Source organism: Saimiri boliviensis, chromosome X, assembly GCF_048565385.1.
Source record: "Saimiri boliviensis isolate mSaiBol1 chromosome X, mSaiBol1.pri, whole genome shotgun sequence".
Taxonomy (NCBI): Eukaryota; Metazoa; Chordata; class Mammalia; order Primates; family Cebidae; genus Saimiri; species Saimiri boliviensis.
Window position 1 is genome coordinate 84,193,541 of NC_133470.1, and position 16,647 is coordinate 84,210,187.

The 16,647-nt window shown below is 52.6% G+C and overlaps 1 protein-coding gene and 1 non-coding gene across 7 annotated transcripts; one reads left to right on the top strand and one right to left on the bottom strand.

The window, feature by feature from the left end:
* The first annotated feature begins 1,992 nt into the window (after nt 1-1,992).
* On the top strand, nt 1,993-2,099 carry LOC120362007 (U6 spliceosomal RNA). The gene has a single exon (XR_005578013.1). It is a non-coding gene; the product is annotated as a U6 spliceosomal RNA (small nuclear RNA).
* A 5,092-nt stretch (nt 2,100-7,191) lies between these two features.
* On the bottom strand, nt 7,192-16,278 carry TAFAZZIN (tafazzin, phospholipid-lysophospholipid transacylase). 6 transcript variants are annotated; one of them, XM_003943913.4, is made up of 10 exons: nt 15,838-16,278; nt 15,577-15,705; nt 14,454-14,499; nt 14,138-14,223; nt 9,216-9,296; nt 9,093-9,134; nt 8,762-8,824; nt 8,592-8,644; nt 8,219-8,296; nt 7,192-8,097 (listed from the first exon to the last, which is right to left on the bottom strand). In XM_003943913.4, the coding sequence occupies exons 1-10, from the start codon at nt 15,944-15,946 to the stop codon at nt 7,996-7,998; spliced, it is 789 nt and encodes a 262-aa protein (XP_003943962.1). In that variant the 5' UTR covers nt 15,947-16,278; the 3' UTR covers nt 7,192-7,995. The 6 variants fall into 6 exon arrangements, with proteins under 6 accessions (XP_003943962.1, XP_074247681.1, XP_074247680.1 ...); XM_074391580.1 differs by having other exon boundaries at nt 8,592-8,824; nt 15,953-16,278; XM_074391579.1 differs by having other exon boundaries at nt 8,592-8,824.
* Between the last annotated feature and the right edge of the window lie 369 nt (nt 16,279-16,647).

Below are 16,647 nucleotides of genomic sequence, written 5' to 3' on the forward strand. Positions count from 1 at the left end.
TGGGACTACAGGCACACATCACCGAACCCGGCCAATCCCTGTTTTAATCTTTTTCCTTAAAAATGAAAAGGTCGCCGGGCGCGGTGGCTCAAGCCTGTAATCCCAGCACTTTGGGAGGCTGAGGCGGGTGGATCACAAGGTCAAGAGATCGAGACCATCCTGGTCAACATGGTGAAACCCCGTCTCTACTAAAAATACAAAAAATTAGCTGTGCATGGTGGCGTGTGCCTGTAATCCCAGCTACTCAGGAGGCTGAGGCAGGAGAATTGCCTGAACCCAGGAGGCGGAGGTTGCGGTGAGCCGAGATCGCGCCATTGCACTCCAGCCTGGGTAGCAAGAGCGAAACTCCGTCTCAAAAAAAAAAAAAAAAAAAAAAAATGAAAAGGTCGCCGGGCGCGGTGGCTCAAGCCTGTAATCCCAGCACTTTGGGAGGCCGAGGCGGGTGGATCACGAGGTCAAGAGATCGAGACCATCCTGGTCAACATGGTGAAACCCCGTCTCTACTAAAAACACAAAAAATTAGCTGGGCATGGTGGCGCGTGCCTGTAATCCCAGCTACTCCGGAGGCTGAGGCAGGAGAATTGCCTGAACCCAGGAGGCGGAGGTTGTGGTGAGCCGAGATCGCGCCATTGCACTCCAGCCTGGGTAACAAGAGCGAAACTCCGTCTCAAAAAAAAAAAAAAAAAAAAAAAAAAAAAAAAAAAAAAAAGGTGGAGCCGGGCATGGTGGCTCACGCCTGTAATCCCAGCACTTTGGGAGGCCGAGGCGGGTGGATCACAAGGTGAGGAGTTCGAGACCAGCCTGGCCAAAATGTTGAAACCCCGTCTCTACTAAAAATACAAAAATTAGCTGGGCGCGGTGGCACGCGCCTGTAATCCCAGCTACTCAGGAGGCTGAGACAGGAGAATCGCTTGAACCTGGGAGGTGGAGGTTGCAGTGAGCCAAGATCGTGCCATTGCACTCCAGCCTGGGTGACCGAGTGAGACTCTGTCACACACAAAAAAAAAAGAAAAAGAAAAAAGAAAAAAAGAAAAAGTGGTTTCTTTTTCCTGCAGATGAAACCTCCCTTATACAGGTGAGAGGCGGGTGTAATCCCTTAAAATGAGGAGAGAAGCGGGCCCAGGATACCATCTAGGGGAACACTGGCACTTACTTTGGGCGGAAGCAGAAGTTCCAGAAAGGACATCAGACAAGGAGCAACCAAAGACGAAGGGGAAAACCCAGAGCGAAGCATGGCTTCAGACACCCTAATGGCGGCGGCTCACGCCTGTAATCCCAGCACTTTGGGAAGTTGAGGTGGGTGGATCACCTGAGGTCAGGAGTTCGACACCAGCCTGACCAACATAGTGAAACCCCGTCTCTACTAAAAATACAAAAATTACCTGGATGTGGTTTCCGGCTCCTGAAACCCCAGCTACTTGGGAGGCTGAGGCAAGAGAATCGCTTGAACCCAGGAGGCGGAGGTTGCACTGAGCCGAGGTCACACCACTGCACTCCAGCCAAGATCACACCACTGCATTCCAGCCTGGGCAACAGAGCGAGGCTCAGTCTCAAAAAAATAAAAAATAAAAACTTGGCCCCATCTAAGAAAGTGTAAAATGTTTATGACTTTTACCCAAGCAGTTAGGAATACATTCAACAGAAATATTCAGCTAAGCACAATATACACATACACAAATGTGCCCTTGTAGTTCCAAAAAGTTCAGAACCTGTGATTAGACACTGCACCACTGCCCCCCATATCTACCCCTCGAACACAGGGATGTTTGTGACTCGAACCAGAAGGCTGCAGCCAGAGCCCTAGATGTGAGGGAGCAGGAGGATCTGGGGGCTTGTCCTGGACCAGCCACTGTAGTGCACGAAGGCGCAGCAGAAGGAGGCAAGAACCAGTACTGGAATCAGCACACCATTGAGTTCATGACTCCAGCTCATGTAGCTAACACCTACTGATCACCTCCACTTGCCACAGACACTGGTTAGAAGATTGTATTCGTGCTCGCTTTGGCAGCGCATACACTAAAATTGGAACGATACACAGAAGATTAGCATGGCCCCTGTGCAAGGATGACACGCACATTCGTGAAGCGTTCCATATTTTTGACTCTTAGCGGTGGACCAGTCGGCTCGTGCGTTTTTTGTTTTTTGTTTTTGTTTTTGTTTTTGAGGCGGAGTTTCGCTCTTATTACCCAGGCCAGAGTGCAATGGCACGATCTCAGTTCACCGCAACCTCTGCCTCCTGGGTTCAAGCAATTCTCCTGCCTCAGCCTCCTGAGTAGTTGGGACTACAGGCGTGCGCCACCACGCCCAGCTAATTTTTTTGTATTTTTAGTAGAGACGAGGTTTCACCATGTTGACCAGTATGGTCTCGATTTCTTGACCTCGTGATCCACCCACCTCAACCTCTGAAAGTGCTGGGATTATAGGCGTGAGCCACCACACCTGCCTGGCTCGTGCATTTTTTTACATTTTTTTTTAAACAATATTTTAAAAAATAAATAAAATAAAAAAGACTGTATTCATGGGCTGGGCACAGTGGCTCATGCCTGTAATCCCAGCACTTTGGGAGGCCAAGGCAGGTGGATCACCTGAGGTCTAAAGTTCAAGACTAGCCTGACCAACACGGTGAAACCCCATCTCTAGTAAAAATACAAAAATTATCTGGGTGTGGTGGCATGTGCTGTAATCTCAGCTGCTTAGGAGGGTGAGGCAGGGGAATCGCTTGAACCCGGGAAGCGGAGGTTGCAGTGAGCCGATATCGCAACCATTGCACTCCAATCTGGGTGACAGAGTCAGACTCTGTCTCAAAAAGAAAAAAAAAAAAAAAGAAAAAAGGGCGGGCACAGTGGCTCTCATCTGTAATTTCAGCACTTTGGGAGGCCGAGGCGGGTGGATCACGAGGTTGGGAGATCGAGACCATACTTGCCAACATGGTTAAACCCTGTCTCTATTAAAAATACAAAAAAATTAGCTGGGCATGGTGGCATACGCCTGTAGTCCCAGCTACTTGGAAGGCTGAGGCAGGAGAATTGCTTGAACCCAGGAGGCGGAGATTGCAGTGAGCCAAGATCGCGCCACTGCACACTACAGCCTGAGTGACAGTGCGAGACTCCATCTTAAAAAAAAAAAAAAAGGTTGTGGTCATGTAGTCATGATTGTCACATGAGGTTTGGTTCAGACTACAACTAGGATGGTGGCAGTTGAGCTGGAGAGAGGAAGTGGGTCTGTTGTGATACAGTTGAAGAACACTGTAGCTCTTAGGTCTCTGTGAGTTGGGGACTAGGAGATGAGGTCACTTGGGGGCTCATTAAGTTTAGGGTATTTAGGGGACCCCCCCAAGTGGCCATTTCCAGGCCTGAACTAGCTGAGGTGAGAGGTTTTCACTGGAGCTTCACTGTATCCCAGGAGAAGCCAGCAAACTAAAAAAGGAAAGCATGGGAGGGCACGTAATCCTAGCAATTTAGGAGGCCAAGGCGGGTAGATCACCTGAGATCAGGGGTTCAAGACTAGCTTGCCCAACATGGCAAAACCCTGTCTCTACTAAAAATACAAAAAGTAGCCAATTATGGTGGTGGGTGCCTGCATTCCGGAGGCTAAGGCAGGAGAATCACTTGAATGGGGTGGAGGTGGGGTGGAGGATTGCAGTGAGCCTACATCAGGCCATTGCACTCCAGCCTGCAGGGGGAAAAAAAAAAAAAAGAAGGAAGGAAAGGAAGGAAGGAGGCGGAAGGAAGGAAAGAAAAAAAAGAAAGAAAGAGAGAAAGAAAGAAAGAAGAAAGAAAGAAATGAAGAAAGAAAGAAAAAAAAAGAAGCAAAGAAAGAAAGAGAAAGAGAGAAGAAAGCAAGCAAGCCTATTATGTTTCTGTTACCATTGTTACATAGTTTCAAAAGTCTTCCTGCCAGATGTGGAATGCAATCTTGCCTTGGCCAGCACTCTGTTGCTGTTTCCATCCTTAAGGAAGAAACGTACCTGTGGCTGCTTTTATTCTTCCCTGCGTTGCCAGGGTCCCTGGAGTGATGGCCCTTGAGGCTTCCTGAAGCACCTGCTATGGGCCAGGCACCTAGATTCTGCCCCCAAAGTTCACAGTCTAGCCTAGAGGACATGCAGGACAGCAGGTGATGATACAGGGTCAAGAATGTTCCAAAGGTTGAGATGTGGGGCTGGGAGGGACATGCGGAGTAGGGCGCCCATGACATCTAAACTGAGCCATTCACCAAATGTTCACAGCACCAATGGGAACCTTCTGTCCAGGGACTTCATCTTTAAGGTAAAAGCATTTCTTCATTGAAATCCCAGCCAAGCGTGGTGGCTCACGCCTGTAATCCCAGCACTTTGGGAGGCCGAGGCAGGCAGATCATGAGGTCCAGAGATCGAGACCAGCCTGGCTAACACGGTAAAACCCTGTCTCTACTAAAAATACAAAAAAATAGCCGGGCGTGGTGGCGGGCGCCTGTAGTTCCAGCTACTCGGGAGGCTGAGGTAGGAGAATCGCTTAAACCCGGGATGTGGAGGTTACAGTGAGCCGAGAAGGCAACACTGCACTCCAGCCTGGGTGACAGAGCAAGACTCCTTCTAAATAAATAAATAAATGGAACCTCAGACCATCCCACTGGACTTTACAGTCAGTGAAGAGCCCTGCCAGTTCCTTGGCAGAAACCTGGGTCCCCCAAACCCCATTTTCCTGCGTCCCCTGAAAAGCAATAGCTATCCTGCATTGGTATCAGATGGCATGGTCCTTTTTATTTTTTATTTTTTGAGATGGATTCTCACTGTGTTGCCCAGGCTGCAGTGCAGTAGTGTGATCTCGACTCACTGCAACCTCTGCCGCCCAGGTTCAAGCAATTCTCCTGCCTCAGCCTCCCGAGTAGCTGGGATTACAGACACCCGCCACCTCGCCCATTTAATTTTCGTATTTTTAGTAGAGACGGGGTTTCTCCATGTTGGTCAGGATGATCTCAAACTCCCGACCTCAGGTGATCCACCTGCCTCGACCTCCCAAAGTGCCTGGTTTCTTGAAGAATGAGAAAAAGAGACACACAGAAAGGAGAGCGCCGCCTGAAGCTGGAAGCAGAGATTGGAGCATTGCTGGGAATCACCGGAACCCACCCTGGCAACACCTTGATCCAGACTTCTGTCCTCCAGAACTGGGAGATAATGAATTTCTGTTGCTTTAAATTTCCCGGTCTCTGGCACTTCGTTACTGCAGCCAAGGGAAACTCATACAGTGCACACTCTGCCTTTTGTGTTTTCTTTTTTTTTTTTTAGACAAAGTGTCGCTCTTGATGCCCAGGCTGGAGTGCAACGATGCAATTTTGGCTCACTGCAACCGCCTCCCAAATTCAAGCAATTCTCCTACCTGAGCCTCCTGAGTTGCTGGGATTAGAGGCATCCACCATCACGCCTGGCTGATTTTTTTGTATTTTTAGTAGAGATGGGGTTTTACCACATTGGCCAGGCTGGTCTCGAACTCCTAACCTCAGGTGATCCACCCGCCTCAGCCTCCCAAAGTGCTGGGATTACAGGTGTGAGCCACCATGGCCGGCCCTTTACCACTTTTTTTTTTTTTTTTTTTTTTTTTGAGACGGAGTTTCGCTCTTGTTACCCAGGCTGGAGTACAATGGCGTGATCTCAGCTCACCTCAACCTCCACCTCCTGGGTTCAGGCAATTCTCCTGTCTCAGCCTCCTGAGTAGCTGGGATTACAGGCATGGGCCACCATGCCCAGCTAACTTTTTGTATTTTTAGTAGAGACGGGGTTTTACCACGTTGACCAGGATGGTCTTGATCTCTTGACCTTGTGATCCACCCGCCTCGGCCTCCCAAAGTGCTGGGATTACAGGCTTGAGCCACCACGCCCGGCCCTTTACCACTTAATTGTACAGTTCAGCGGCATCAAGTACGTTCACATTGTACGACCATCACCACCATCCATCTTCAGAGCTCCTTCCATCTTCCCAAACTCAAGCTGTGTCCCCATCATACAACTTCCCACTCCAGCCCCTAGCAACCAACCTTCTACTTTTGTTTCTGATCTGAAGCCATTCAGTACCTCATGTAAGTAGAGTCATACAATATGTAGCCTTTTGTGTTTGGATTATTGCTGTTAGCATAATGTTTCTTGAAAATCCTTTAGAGTATCCATTTGGTAGCATGTATCAAAATGTCATTCCTTTTTATTTTCATTTTTATTAAAAATAATTTTTTTTTTGAGATGCAGTCTCCCTCTATCACCCAGGCTGGAGTGCAGTGGCATGATTTTGGCTCAATGCAGCCTCTACCTCCCAGGTTCAAGCGATTGTCCTGCCTCAGCCTCCCAAGTAATTAGGATTATAGGCACCCGCCACCATGCACAGCTTATGTTTGTATTTTTGGTAGAGACAGGGTTTCACCATGTTGGGCAGGCTGGTCTGGAACTCCTGGCCTCAGGTGATCCATCCACCTCGTCCTCCCAAAGTGCTGGGATTACAGGTATGAGCCACCGCGACTGGCCTAATTTTTGTATTTTAGTAGAGACAGGGGTTTCATTCGCCATGTTAGCCAGGCTGGTCTTGAACTCCTGACCTCAAATGATCTGCCCACCTTGCCTTCCTAAAGTGTTGGGATTACAGCATGAGCTATGATACCCAGCTGCTTTTATCCATATTTAATTACAATTATTTGTTTTTTCCCAGGTTATTTTTTCCCTTTTTGGTCATTTAAAAAAAAAACAACAAACTTTTATTTTGAAATAATGAGGCAGCAGCACTGCAGACAGACCTGGTTTTCTGAATCTTCTCTTGTTGCTGGCTCTTTTCTTTCTTTCCACGTTTCCGTTATAGTATTTTTAATACTGTGTCTGTACCACCATCCTGGATTTGCCTTTGCTCCCACCCAGGACCCCCAGCTCCATCTGGGCACCCCCCTACCTCCTGATCGCAGTGTGCACCGCTCATGTCTGGCTACTCATTGGGCCCGTCAAAGCTCCTCTCCCACCTATGACGAGGCCCAGGTAGGATCTAATCATTCTCCATACTTGGGGTTCTCTGAAATGTGGCCCCAATCTACCTGGGTAGCTTTGGGTTTTGAAGCAAGTTCCTTAGCCTCACTCTACCTCCGTGGCAACATAAGATTAATCTCTATTTGTGCAAGGTTGTTATGGGGCACTAAGGGTCCAGCAGTCACTTCCCATTTCCACCCCTACAGAGGCCAGAGGTATTATACAACAAGCCAACACATATGCTTTATTGTTCTGTTTCAAAAACATGAAAACCAAGGCCCTGGGACTCAAGTGATGCTGGGAGGCAGAAAGGATGGAGAAGTCGGTGGCCCCAGCTCTAGGCTTCACGCGGCTGGGCTTGACTTCTGGCCAAGGGCTGTTCTTCTGCCTGTGGCTCACCTGAGGCCATACTTTGCCCGAGGAAAGGGCCCGGGCCCGTGGCAGGGGGAAGGTCGAGTGGAAGGAAGACGTGGCCAACGGCCATCCCTGAGGAGGTAGTGAGCAGCTCCTGGTTCGCCAAGGGCGTGTGCGTAGGAGCCAGGCTGAGGGGTCTTGGGAGCCCTCTCCACAGCTCTGGTGGGTCTCCCGCTCCCTCCGCCAACTGCTCGCTCGCCTGCCTTCTACGCTCCCTCGTGACACCGGCCCCTGAGAGAGAACATCCGAAGGCAAGAAGGAAGGAGGGCCCTGCCTAAGCTTCTTCCTCCCTGCTTGGCCAAGTGGGAAAAGCAGCTGAGGTCCTTGGTTTAACTGAGGAAGCACAGAGGAGCTGGAATAATGGCCCCCAGCTCGGAGGGCACTTGAGAGCGGCAATGAACAAATCTGTCTAAAAGCCACATCTGAGCTAAGAGCATCAGTCATTCCTACAGACCCAGCTCTGTGCAGGCCAAGAATCCAGAAGGCAGCGAGCAAGGACAGCCAGCCCAGTTGGGCCTGGGCCCTGGCGCTGCATCTTCCCCCAGCCTCAGCCCTGGCTGCTCCCCGGGGCCCAGAGGAGGCAGGGTCCAGGGCTGGCCAGGCGGGGCCTATCTCCCAGGCTGGAGGTGGTTGTGGAGCTGCTCTGCCTGCGTCTTCAGACGCTGGAATTCCTCTTGAATGAAGTCTGTCAGGGCTTTCCGCATCTCCACCTGAGGGAAAGGACAGGGAATGGCCTGCACCCCTCCGGAAGCTTGGCCAAGGCACCCTGGGAGGGTGAGGGGATGGAGACGGTGGAAGCGCCCTGCTGGAAGGACCCAGGAGGAAACTCACCGCCGACTTGTTCTCTGCCCGGAGCCGCTCAAGTACGGGCAGGGCACTGAAGGGCTTCCCGATCAGCACGGTGATTTTCTGTGGGGTGGTGGCCAAGAGTGAGGAGGAGCAAGAGGAGTGCCCACAAGCAGGTCCTGGTCCTGGGTCCTGTCCTGTCCTCACCCCATGGCCCACCCCTGCCCCATCCTGACTTCTCTGCTCTCATTTTAATGCCTTCGTGCCAGGAAGTCCCTATGTTCCACTCTGTCCCCTGCAGCCTCACGTTCAGCTCCTCCTGCATCTGGTCTCTATAGTGCTGAGTGGGAGACATGGGGTAGATGGCAGACAGACAGGCAGAAAGTCAGCTAGCCAAAGGTCAGCAGTCCCCACCCACCTGTCCAAAGCGGGGAAAGTAGGGCGGACTGTTAGGAAGGACGTCATTCATTCCTGCAGCACAGTGGACAAAAGGCCAGACGTGGGGTGGAGCAGGGCAGCCTGGGACCAGCGGGAGTCCCAGGCTCCCCACCCCAGATGCCTTATCTCTGTCCCCATCCCCAGGCTCACCAACATGCCACAGGGGCAGGATGATGGGGTTGAGATGACACTCAGCAATCAGGCGCCCGATTCCTGCCCAGGGGGGGAGGCAGAAATATTAGCACAAGCTGGGCCCTGGGCCAAGCTTCTGTGCCAGCCTCTGTCCAGGGCCCCCCACTGGCATCCTCCAGTTTGCTTCAGCTCCCCTGGGCAAGCCCCAGTCTGAGCACCATCCCCTTCTTGCCGCTACAACACGCCCATCTGCCCCCATACAACCCAGCCCGAGGGGACAGGAGCCAAGGGCCCACGGGACCATCTCTGGACCCGGAGGATGGCTGTGGCCAAAGGCCAGCACCCTTACCCCACTTGAAGCGCAGGAACTCAGAACTCATGTTCACTTTCCCTGGTAAGAGAGCACAGAGGCGAGGCTCGGGAGCCCATCCTGCTCAGACTGGGGGTATTCGACCCAGTCAGCCCTGCTGACCTTCTGGGAAGATGTGCACCCAGTCCCCATGGTTGAGCTTCTCCAAAATGAAGTCCATCCCCTTCTGGTAGACGCCATCTCCTGCAAGGAAAAGGCCTCTCCCCATCAGTCCCCATTCCTGGGAGCATGGGGTGGCGGGTTAGAGTACCCTCAACGCTCTCAAAACCTCCTCAATGAAACAGGCCCTTCTCCCTGGGGCCCATGTGTTGGGGACTATCTCCCTCAGTCCCTCCTCCCTGGGAAAGCCCCAGCAGATTAGGGACTTCCCATCCTACTCTGTGCCATCCACACAGATGCCCTCCAATGACCATCTCCAGGGCCTGCTTGGCCCCTGGGTACTGTGGCGCTTCCTTCCTACTATCTTCTAAACCCCTCCGTGCCAGGCAGCAGCCTCATCTCCAGCCATCTCCTACTGAGATTCTGGCCTGGCAGTCACTCCATCTACCTACGACCCCCTCTTCAGGGGCTCACCAGCTGGGCCACTTCAGCCACATACCCCTGCACACTCTCAAAGACCCCCAGGTGAGCACACCAGCTGCTCTCCCTCCCCGGCCAGGCCCTGGCTGCCAGCCGACTGCTCTCGGAGCCTCACGCCTTCCTTTCTCCTCGAAGGCGCCAGTCCTGGGGTGATCCTACCATGTGCTGGCTGCTGGAGAAACCAAGTGCATTTGTAATTTCCAACCTCGCATAGGCCCCAGATTCTGGGCAACAACCCTTTCCTGGGGTCTAAGCCACTTGCACAGCCGCTCTTCACAGGGCACCTGCCTGAGGCCTCAGCCTCCACCATTCCTCCCTCCTGCTGGCCCCTTCTTCTTGGGCCGCCCCGGAAAACTAGACCCTTCCTTATAGGGAGGCCTCTTGGAAAAAACTCAAACTTGCTAGACTGAAAACAGTGGAGTCGAACTGCTTCTGATCTAGCAACCTTCCACCTTAGAGATAATAACCCTGAGACTATGACACTGGACCCAGGAGAAGGAAATGCAAACCTCCTTCCTTCTGCCTGCCGCCGCGTACTGGCTGGCAGCCTGGCGACCCTTGGAGACAGTAAGTACACAGTAAGGATCTCATCAGCCTCGGTGATGGAAAGGTAACCATGTAGTGGACAAAACAGCAAAGAGGAGGTAGAGAGGTTGAAGGTCTGGGGTACAGCAGACATCCTCATCTTATAAAGTGGGGAATAAAAACCCCTACCACAGACGGAGAGACCAGACATTGGGAATACCTCTGGCCTATGAACTTTGAACTTGGGCTACAGGGAGGGGGTGATGACCCGCTGGAGTTTGCTCAGGGCATGGGAAAAGCAGCAGTTTCCCTACTTGGGATGCAGCGTGTGTAACAGTAGCGGGGAGTCGTCATAGCTTCCGGCCCTTCTCTACTAAAACTCACCGGTGCAACCTATCCACTGAGCTTGAAACTAGATTTTAAAAAACAATAATAATATGCTTTTGGAGCAAGACTTCATCGTTTGTAACTTTTGCAAATGCTACTACCACTCACTTGTGTCGCTTGTGTCAAATTACTTCAATACTTAAATACCCTATAAAAGTCTACACTTGGAGAAAAAGGGAATTTTGGAACACAGAAGCTAAGTGTGTCAAATATGTCCTTTGCCTTAATGACATATGATTAGTTCTTTGTTGGAGGAACTGAGCGGCAGGGGCGGGGGGTGAATGAGTAGAGTCCCTGTCTCTCAGAGCAGGTTGGGATGAATGATACCACAGTCATTTGTCAAGACACTATGGCCTCTGCTTGTTCCTTTACAGAGACAGAAGTAGCCTCCAAAAGCAGCAGAATGAGAAACTACTCCAGGGGGCTGCTTCTGAGGAGTGCGGCTAGGGAGGCCAAGGGCGGGTACTGCAGCTTTCCATTAAAAGCCTCTCTTTGTTATTTGTTGTTATTTTACTGGGTTTTACCATGTTCTCCTTTGACCAGTTAGAAATAATAAACTCTTACTTGACCTATATCCTTTGGTTACTTCCTTCTTTCTCTTTTTCCTCCTAACTGAACCTCTGGGAGGAGTTGCCACCCCTGCCATCTCCTCACCACCCCCACTGCAGCACCACCAGCCCTCAGGCCGCAACAATCTGGCTTCAGCAGCTGTCACTCCATGGACACGTTTCTCTAGCGTCACCTGTTCCATGGTGCCACAGGCCCCTGGTTTGCTACTTTTCTCCCTGGCCATGGCTCTCTGCCACGTTGGTGGCTTCTCTCTCCCTCTGTGCCATCTTGGGCCTCTGCCCTCTCTCCACAGACTCTTACTCTGCATTTGTGACTTTGTGGTTGAATTCCCAATATCTTTATTCCGAATCATTCTTCTAAGTTCCAGAACTGCATACTCTGGGACTGCTCCCCTTCCACAGGCAACAGGCTCCTCAGATGCAGCACAAGCAAAATGGGACTCACCCTCTCCCCTCCCAGTCCCCGCATTGCTTTCCCTTTGCCCCACTCTCCCCGTGGCTCAGCTGAGACACCTGGTGTCATTTTTGAGTTCTCTTTCTTACCCCACCCTACACTTAATCTATCAACAAGTCCAGAGTAAATCTCAAAGTAGTAACCTTTTCTCATTCGCCACAGTGACCCTTGGAGGCCCAGCCACAATCATCTGCTGCCAGAGCTACAGTGACAGCCCTGACCTGGGCTCCTCACATCCACCTAGCCCTGCTGCCACCCAAGCAGCAACATTGCAGCTAGGATGCTATCTCTTAACCAGACACAAGCATGTCACCACCTGGATGAGAGAGCACAGTCAAGTACAAAAATCTTTTTTTTTTTTTTAAATGAAATCTCAATCTGTCGCCCAGGCTGGAGTGCAGTGGTGTGATCTCAGCTGACTGCAACCTCTGCCTCCTAGATTCAGGTGATCCTCCCGCCTCAGCCTCCTGAGTAGCTGAGATTACAGGCGTGCACTACCACATCTGGCGAATTTTTGTATTTTTAGTAGAGACCAGGTTTTGCCACATTGGCCAGGCTAGTCTCAAACTCCTGACCTCAAGTGATCCACCCATCTCGGCCTCCCAAAACGTTGAGATTACAGGTGTGAGCCACCGTGCCTAGCCTTTTATTTATTATTTTGAGACCTGGGGCCTCACTGTATTGCCAAGGCTGGCCTTGAACTCCTGGGCTAGGTTGGGCACAATGGCTCATGCCTGTAATCCCAGCATTTTGGGAGGCCGAGGCAGGAGGATCACTTGAGTCTAGGAGTTCAAGACCAGCCCTGGCAATGTAGTAAGACCCCATCTCTGCAGACTAAATAAATAAAATTAGCTGGGCATGGTGGCACATGCCTTAGCTGCTCAGGAGGCTGAGGTGGGAGGATCACTTGAACCCAGGAGACGGAGGCTGCAGTGAGCCATGATCATGCCACTGCACTGCAGCCTGGGCAACAGAGAGAGACCTTGTTTCAAGAAAAAAAAATTCCAGGGCTCAAGCAATACTTACTCGTCAGGAAGCTGAGGTGCAATGCAGCCAGCTAGAGTCCAAAAATGTTTTTTTTTTTTTTTTTTTTTTTTTTTTTTTTTGAGACAGTCTCTTGCTCTGTCGCCAGGCTGGAGTACACTGGCACAATCAATCTTGGATCACTACAACCTCCACCTCCCAGGTTCAAGTGATTCTCTTGCCTCAGCTTCCTGAGTAGCTGGGACTACAGGCATGTGCCACCACTGCCAGCTAATTTTTGTATTTTTAGTAGAGAAGGGTTTCACCATGTTGGCCAGGATGGTATCCATCTCTTGACCTTGTGATCCACCTGCCTCAACCTCCCAAAGTGCTGGGATTACAAACAAGGATGAACTTTTTTTTTTTTTTTTTTTTTTTTGGGACAGAGTCTCGTGCTGTCAACCAGGCTGGAGTGCAGTGGCACAATCTCGGCTCACTGCAACCTCCACCTCCCAGGTTCAAGCGATTCTGCTGCCTCAGCCTCCTGAGTAGCTGGGACTATAGGCATGTGCCACCACACCAAGCTAATTTTTTATATTTTTAGTAGAGACCAGGTTTTACTGAGTTAGCCATGATGGTCTCAATCTCCTGACCTCAGGTGACCCACCTGCCTCGGCCTCCCAAAGTGCTGGGATTAGAGGCGTGAGCCACCACATCTGGCCAAAATTCTTAATAGGATTATCCTATAACCTTCACATTCTACACACAATTTATACTTTCTACTTTTCTCTCTTTTGTTTTAAAAATATTTTTATTTTTAAAAAGACCGGGTCTCACTATGTTGCCCAGGCTGGTCTCAAACTCCTAGGCTTGAGTGATCCTCCCTCTTCAACTTCACAAAGTGCCGGGACGGCAAGTGTGAAGTGCTATACGTTTCTCTCTCCAGCACCTGGCATGTGCTTGCCTGTGCCTAACACCTTTCCTCTTATTCTCTGCTTGGAAAAATTCTGTTCCCGCAGAGGAAAGAGCAATCTGGATTCAAATCCTGGCTTTGCCATCTCCTCATCCCATGACCTTGGGCCAGCTGCTTAATCTCTCTGGGCCTCCCTATCTGGAGACTAGGGATCAAAATGGCCCCTATCCCCTGCGGTTCTCACCCCACAAGCCCGTTTGATCTCCTAGAAGCAAAACCCTCTGGCCTGCAGGCACATGCTACTGCCATCGTGGACCAATGACAATGCACTGTTCTCAATGAGTCTCTTAGTGACCTCCCTGAGAGAACAGGCTATGGATAATACCTCCTTGAATTATAATGCCAAGGCTCCGGGTCCACATGATCCCTGGGCAGTTGCAGAGAATTGAGAGCTCTCCAGGGAGCTGTCCCTCCTCCTGCAGCCTCTGCCCCTTCTGCTGCCATGTGATGAATCTGGGCCTTCTGCTGTCTCCTGGGCTCCCTGCTCACATGGGTCCCTCCAAAACAGAGACACTGGCCACCAGCTTTCCTGCCCCAGAAGAGCCTCCCTGCACTCGCAGGAGGAGCAGCTCACCTCGGCACACAGGCACGCACTTGCCCAAGCTGAAGAAGTGGGAGTGCAGCTCCTTGGTGAAGCAGATGTCTGCAGCTGCAGGGGTCCTGAGCGAGGATGGATGCAATCAGTCCTGCCCCCTACACCCCACTCCACCACCCTGCCCCCAGCATTGGCATGCAGAAGGGAGGCACAGGGGGAGGGCCTGTAGGGCCCCACCCCATGCCCTGCCTGGACTGCTGGACGCCACCTCCTGGGCAGAGCAGGAGGAAGGCAAATCTGGGCAGAGGCAGGTGGGGCCGGCCGGGCCCACTTCGAGGGGCCCATTCCTCCTCACCAACGCATCAACTTCAGGTTCCAGATGTGGCGGAGTTTCAGGATCCCTAGAGGAGAGGAAAGGCTTCATGCCCCAACTTCCCTTATACCCAGGCAGTGCCTTTCCTTCATCCCATTTCAGGGAATAAGGGACAAGGACAGCAGCACTACCAGTTCTGTACAGCTCAAAGTGGCATCTTTCAGACATTTAGTCCGGATCGTTCAGCTCTCCCCGGCTCCTCCCTCTCCCCCATCCTCCACATCTTACTCATCACTGCACCTGGACTGTCTACCTCCCCAACATACTTCTCCCTGTACTGTCACTGCCACCAGCGCAGTCTAGGCCACTGGACGGCTCCCAGGCCTCCTTCCTGACTTCTTAGGAGCCACCTGTGGCATCTCTAGGCCTTTCTCCACCCAGCAGCCAGGGTGAGCTCTGAAGGGCTCCAGTGTGGCCAGGTGGGTCCCCATGAGCTCTAGGACAGTGTAACCCCTCTGTTCAGGAGTGGAGGCCCCATGTACACCTCCACCCAGCCATCAGTTTATCGGCGCCAAGCAACTTCCTGTGAAGTCAGCAGAGCAGGAACTTCTCGGTGTGGCAATCTGGCTCCCACATAGGGCTGGCTGAAGGGTACAGGCCCAGCCAGGGGCAAACCTGGAGCTAGGACACTGGGTTTCCAGTCCCTGGCTCAGAACTTCCTCACAGGATACCCTATGACCAACCCCAATTTTTTCCCCAAGTCTGTGGGGCCCTGGATGGTTTAAAGAACAGACAGTTTACCGAGTTAGCCACGATGGTCTCAATCTCCTGACCTCAGGTGATCCGCCTGCCTCGGACTCCCAAAGTGCTGAGATTACAGGTGTGAGCCACCGCGCCCGGCCAAAATTCTTAATAGGATTATTCTTACCAAGTTTAACAGCCTGACGCTAAAGGAGCTGTAAGACCTGCTCCACTCCCCAGGCCCTCTGCAAATCATGCTCCCTCAGGGGATGCTGCAGGAGCCACACATCAAAGTCTCAGCCCTGGGGCAGAACACCCAGAAACCAGAGTGAAAAGGCAGTGAGAAGAGGTTTGTTCTGAGGAATTTGGGCCCCTCCCGAATCCTCGTCCTTCCTCCCCCGGCCCCGCACACTGGCCCAGGTACCCCAGAGATGAGGGTCATCCATGCAGGACTGGTGATTGGACACGGTGATGAGGGGCGTGGCCGGGCCTCGGTTCTCAATGAGCTCGTACAGCACCTCCTTGTTGTGCACGGTCAGGTGGTTCATGTACTCTGGCGAGGAAGGAGAGGTCCGACGCTCAGGGTTCGCCTGCCAGGCCAGGGCCGCGGCGTCCCCCACCGTGAGTCCACCTCTGGCCGGGCGTGGGTACCCGGGCGGGCCTGCCTCGGCCTGGGCCCACTCACTGGTCCAGAAGCAGCTGTAGGTGCCCACTAGGCCCATGACGACGCTGCTGGCCAGGGTCCAGGTGAGAGGCGGCACTGCGGGGAACGGCCACTTCACGTGCAGGGGCATCCCTACCCGGCCGGCGGCCGGCGCTCCCCGCGCTCCGGGCCGGCCTGTGGGGCGCCTGTAGGTCTGCAACCTCGATCGCTGGAGACACCAGCTCCTGACAGGCCCGCGCACAGACGGACAGGAGACGCGGCGCGACTGGGGACTGGACCGAGGTCCTTTCGCAGGTCAGGCCGGAGCCTCGCCCGGCCCCGCTCTCTCCCCCACTGAGGAGCGGTCGCTGGGGTCACAGGCTGTAGGTGCGCTGCGGAACAGGCGGGAAAGGGAAGGCGGGCGCTGGCGGCCTGGCCCCGCGCACCCGCCGGAAAGCAAGCCTGCGCCGGTGCCTGGCTCCCCGCCGACTGTCGCAAAGCCAGCCCGAACCGCTTTACGGCAGCGAAGCCTGCCCGGGGACCACGGGAAGTGGCCCCGCCCCCGCGGTGCTCAGGCTTCTCGGCAGCCATTTGCGGTAGTCTTTTGTTTCTAGTATTTCTGGTTTTTGTTTGACACAGGGTCCAGGCAGACCCAGGCTGGAGTGCAGTGGTGCGATCACAGCTCACTACAGCCTCGACCTCCCAGACTTAAGCGATTCTGCTGTCTCAGCCTCCTGAGTGGCTGGGACCAAGAGCGCGCGCCACCACGCTCGGCTAATTTTTTTGTTTTTAGTAGACACGGGGTTTCACCATGTTGGCTAGGCTGGTCTCGAACTCCCGACCTCAGGTGAT